The sequence below is a fragment of the Pteronotus mesoamericanus genome, unplaced genomic scaffold (genome assembly GCF_021234165.1).
Source record: "Pteronotus mesoamericanus isolate MK-2021 breed Mesoamerican mustached bat unplaced genomic scaffold, CSHL_Meso_final scaffold_21, whole genome shotgun sequence".
In the NCBI taxonomy this organism is placed as follows: Eukaryota; Metazoa; Chordata; class Mammalia; order Chiroptera; family Mormoopidae; genus Pteronotus; species Pteronotus mesoamericanus.
This window is the reverse complement of record NW_026555310.1, coordinates 5,371,624-5,376,901: the sequence shown is the minus strand read 5'-3', so window position 1 is coordinate 5,376,901 and position 5,278 is coordinate 5,371,624. Positions and strand designations below refer to the sequence as shown.

The window sequence follows — 5,278 nt, the reverse complement described above, 5'->3', positions numbered from 1 at the left end:
AAGATTTCCCAGAGAGAGGGATTTTTAAAAAGTTCCCAAAGAACATCATAATAAGGTATAATAATACCTTTTAGTTCTGTGTAATAGATCCAGTCTCAAAGGATTTCCATGACCTTATCCTTGCATTTCCACATATCATATCTCCGTTGAATGAAAGGGTGACAAAGGGGTCAAGGGGCACCCCAGACTCCCAGTCTGAACAGCAGCCCGGGCCTCCTGGTAAACACTATGTTGGAATAGAAGCCTGCAGCGTCCACCCTGCTGCTTACTCAGACCCCACCCTCCTCCCTGTAACACCGCAGGCATTATTTTAGCCATTTAACAGAAGAAAAAAACAAGGCTTGGAGAAGATAAGTATACCTGTCAAGCGCAAAATTACTAAGGAGAACTGGAATTCAACACAGGCCTGTCTTACCCAGAGCCTGTTTTAGTGCCTAGGAGACAACAGATGATTTTTGGTGGGTTAGTCTCAGTGGAGCGGTAGACATGACAAAGAAGAAAGATTCTGTGGGCTTATTTACTTACTTATCAAATATTTATTGAGGAGGGTGAGACTTCCAGTTATGGCCAAGTGAGGAGGTGGGCAAATCCACTCCTGAAAAAAGCACCTGTAAAGCTGGAAAATAAAAATGATGAAAAGAGCCATTTTTAATATTTTGGAAATCAACCAAAGACATACAATAATCTGATAAGTGTTCATGCTTAAACAACTGCTGAAGTTCAGTAATAACAATGGGAATCTCTGGCATCCTTGCCTGGGAATTTTCCTATTTCCTGGCCCTCCCCACAGACCAGTGAGCATGCGATTTTGCCAGGTGAGGGGCAGCTGTGAATACCAGCAGCTTTGCTGCCACAGTCAAAGAGGCCTCGCTTGATGTGGAACAAGGAAAAGGGCCCACGATTCTAGTAAACTGAAGTTACAGTTGTGGTTGGGGCAAGTGTATTCCTGGTTGAGGTTTGTACACATTTCCAGCTATGAACATAGGGCCTAAGAGAGCCACACGTTCCTGGCTAACCTTGTGGGTCATGCAAAGAGGGGTTGTGAAAGGGTCCAATGGGAAGTAAGAGTCAAGCCCAAACAGAACTGAAAACAGCCTGAACTTTGGGTATATGCTGCCCTGCCTACACATCAATTCATTACCAGAGGATGGAATCTTTACCAGTTGGGGTGTTTGAGCATAATTTCTGTCCCATGATTGGCTGAGCATTAGGCTACTTAGACCCAAGGACGACCCTTAGGAAACCAGATTTAAAAATGAAAACAAGAAAAAAATTAACAGAGCAGAGATAGCAGCAACTATATGCTTCAGAGGTGACAGATTTCATCGATTTAACCCAGGCAAGTTACTAAACACACAAACACAAAAGTAAGCCTTGAGGAAGAAAATCAGAATCCAGAGTTGCTACAATATAGTTTTAAAAATGTCCAGATTTCAATAAAATATGCAAAGAGATAGGAACGTATGACTCATTTTCAGAAAAAAAGCAAAAGTCAATAAAAATGATCTGAGTGTCCCCAGAAGTTAGATTTAGCAAGGCAGAGACATCAAAGCAACTATAAAGTTCAAAGATATAAAATAAATCATGTTTAAAGAATAAAAAAAAAAAGTAGGGCAATAATGAATCAACAAATAAAGACTATCTATTAAAAAAAAAAACAAATTATTAAAAAACTTTCAAGTGTCACCCCGGCTGGTGTGGCTCAGTGGATTGAGTGCTGGCCTGCGAACCAAAGGGTCACTGGTTTGATTCCTAGTCAGGGCACAGGCCTGTGTTGCAGTCCAGGTCCTCCATTGGGAGTGTGTTGAGAGGCAACCACACATTGATGATTCTCTCCCTCCCTTCCCCTCTCTCTAAAAACAAATACATAAAATCTTTTTTAAAAAATTAAAAAATTGTTTTCAAGTGTAACTTCTAGAGGTGAAAATAAGTAATACCTGAAATGAAAAATTCACTAGGACTCAAAAGCAGATTCAAGATGGCAAAGGAAAAGATTAAGTGAACCTGAAGAGAGATCAACAGAAAATACCTACTGAAGAACAGATAGAATAAAAAGTAAAGAAGGTGCACCTCCTTGAGGCACACCCACTCGAACCTCCTTTTTGAGTGAATATTCTTTCTCTTAAATTCTAGGGTCCTCACGAGACTCACAACCAGGGGAGCAATGTGCAATGGCAGCTTGTCCTGGGCTAACCCCCTGAACCTGTCTTCAAGGCTCCCTTTTCTCTGACTCTCCAATGGGAAGACAGCTGCCTCGTCTTGGCTCACTTCTTTCCCATAATGTTTCTAGAGAGATAAAGCATCCTCGCCTAGTCTCTCTCCTGTTGCTTCTTATATCCCAGGCCCTTCCTGTTTCACTGCCCCCAGCTTTAATAAACGTACTCTCATATTTAAAAACTTTTTTTAAAGAAATGAATAGAGCCTCAGAGACTTGTGGGGACAACATCTAACATATCTACGTATGTGTAATGGGAGAGACGAGAAAGAGTAAGGAAAATATTTGAAGAAATAATGTCCAAAAACTTGGCAAATTTGATTAATAATACACAACCAACTAAATAATAAACTACAAAGAGATACACACCTAAACACACTATAGAAACTGTTGAAAGCTAACAACAAGAAGAAAATCTTGAAAGCATTAAGAGGAAAACCACCATCATGTACAACAGAGCATCAATGTAATTTACAGAAACAAAGGAGTTTTCTCATCTGAAACAATGGAGCCTGGAAGGCAGTGGAATGAGTTATTCAAAGTGTAAAAGAAAGAAAAAAATCTAACAGCCTTGACTTGTGTGGCTTAGTTGGTTGGGCATCCTACCACAAAGGGAAAGGTCACATGTTCAGTTCCAGGTCAAGACACATGCCTGGATTGCAGGTTTGGTCCCCCAGTCAGGCTGCATGGGAGAGGCAACCAATTGATGTTTCTCTCACACATCAATGTTTCTCTCTCTTTCTCCCGCCTTTCCCCTCTCTTTCTTAAAAAAATAAACAAACAAGCAATTTTATATCCCACGAAACTATTCCTCAAATGTGAATTAAGATATTCCCAGATAAATAAATCTGAGGGGATTTGTCACTGGCAGATCTGCCCTACAAGAAATGCTAAAGGGAGTCCTTCATGCTGAAAGTAAAGTACATCAGATGGTAACTCAAATCCACAAGAGGAAATGAAGAGCACTAGAAATGGTAAATATATGGGCTAATATAAAAGCCCCTGTAAATATATATTTTCTTGTTTCTTCACATAATTTCTTTAAAAGATGTGAAATTGTATAAAGCAATAATCATAACAATATATCGATGGGTTATAACATACATGTGCTATACATGATAATCATTAACATATAATATATAGTAAAAATTATTAAGTATTAATATAAAGACATATGTAAAATAACACAAAGGAAGGAGAGAAACAGAATTATGTTAGAGAGAAGTTTCTATGTTTTACTGAAATTAGTATTAATCTGAAATAGATAATAATAAGTTGTATGTATTATAATCCCTACAGTAACCATTTTAAAAAGTAACTTAAAAATATATGGTAAAAAAATCTACATAAAAAACAAATGGCACCCTAAAAATATTCATTTAACAGAAAAGGTGGCAGTAAAGTAGGAAGAGGGGAGCAATAAAGGAAATATAGAAAACAAATAACAAAGTGGCAAATGTAAATCAAATAATATCAATAATTATATTGTGAAAGTTCTAAACATCCCAATCAAAAGACAGAAATTGGGAGACTGGATAAAAAGCAAGATCTAACTATAAGATGTCTACAAGAGACACCTTACATTTGATGACATAAGTAGATTAAAAGGTTGAAAGAATATACAAGGGTTATAATAACCGCAAGAGAGCTGGAGTGCCTATATTAATTGTAGACAAAATAGGCAGCTAAAAAGTGTTATTAGCTTCTTTGCAAGGGTACTTGAAGCGAAGATCCAGCAAACCCAGCAGTGCAGTTGCTACAGTTCTGTCTTCAACTTCACGATGTTTCCATTGGCCAAAAACGCGCTAAGTCGTCTCCCAGTTCGAAGCATTCAGCAAATAACAGCGAAGCAGATCAACCAGAAACGGACACCTGATTTCCATGACAAATATGGTAACCTTGTATTAGTTAGTGGAGCCACTGTCTGTATTGCTGCGTGGGTATATACAGCGACACAAATTGGAATAGAATAGAACCTGTCCCCTGTTGGCTGAGTCACCCCAAAGGAATGGAGAGATTAATAATCATCGCAGCTGGTGTAATTAATTGTCCCAAAACCAACTCATAATCTGCCAAGTGAAAGCGCTGTGTACCCATGAAAATATGGCATGATTGAAGAAATAAAGTACATTTGAAATCTTCAAAAAAAAAAAAGTGTTATTAGAGACAAAGAGGTACATTTAATAATGATAAAGGAATCAACTCATCAGGAAGATATAATCATTATAAACATGAATATATATATAAAAACATCTACAAAATACATAAAAGAAAAATGGACAGAATTGAAGGGAAAAATTCAACAATAATAGTTGAACATTTCAATGCCCCACTCTCATTAATGAATAGAACAACCTGATAGAAAATCAGCAAGAATAGCCCTGGCCGGGTAGCTCATTTGGTTATAGTGTCATCCTGACACACCAAGGTTGGGGGTTTGATCCCGGGTCAGGGCACATACAAGAATGAACCAGTGAATGCAAAAATAAGTAGAACAATAAATCAATGTTTCTCTCTCTCAAATTGATCAACAAAATTTTTGTTCTCATCTGAGGATATTGTTTCATTGCTTTTAAAGAGAGAGAAAGGAGAGAGAGCGGGGAGAGAGGAGAAGAGAAAGAGGAGGAGGCGGGAGGGGGGAGAGAGAGAGAGAGAAACATTGATTGGTTGTCTTCTGTATGCACCCTGATGGGGGACCAAACCCACAACCTAGCTATATGCCCTGACCAGGAATTGAACCCACAACTTTTCAGTGTATGGGACAATGCTCCAACCAACTGAGCCACACTGGCAGGACAACTGATAAAAAAAATTCTTTTAAAAATAAAGAAAATTAGCAAGGAAAGAGAATACTTGAACAACACTATCAACCAACTTGACTTGATTGACATCTACAGAACTCCAACCAAGGACTGGAGAGTAGACATTCTTTGCAAGTGCACACGGAATATTCTCCAAAAGAGATAATAAATCAGGATATAAAACAAGTGTTCAATAAGTTGAAAGTAATTCAAACCATTCAAACTATGTTCTGTGACCACAATGGACTTAAATTAGAAACCC

General features: G+C 38.1%; 1 protein-coding gene across 1 annotated transcript; it reads left to right on the top strand.

Moving 5' to 3' along the window:
- The first annotated feature begins 3,922 nt into the window (after positions 1–3,922).
- On the top strand, positions 3,923–4,369 carry LOC129084869 (cytochrome c oxidase subunit 7B, mitochondrial-like). The gene is given in 1 exon segment (XM_054591152.1): positions 3,923–4,369. A coding segment is annotated over 1 exon segment (240 nt). The 5' UTR covers positions 3,923–3,996; the 3' UTR covers positions 4,237–4,369.
- The last annotated feature ends 909 nt before the right edge of the window (positions 4,370–5,278 follow it).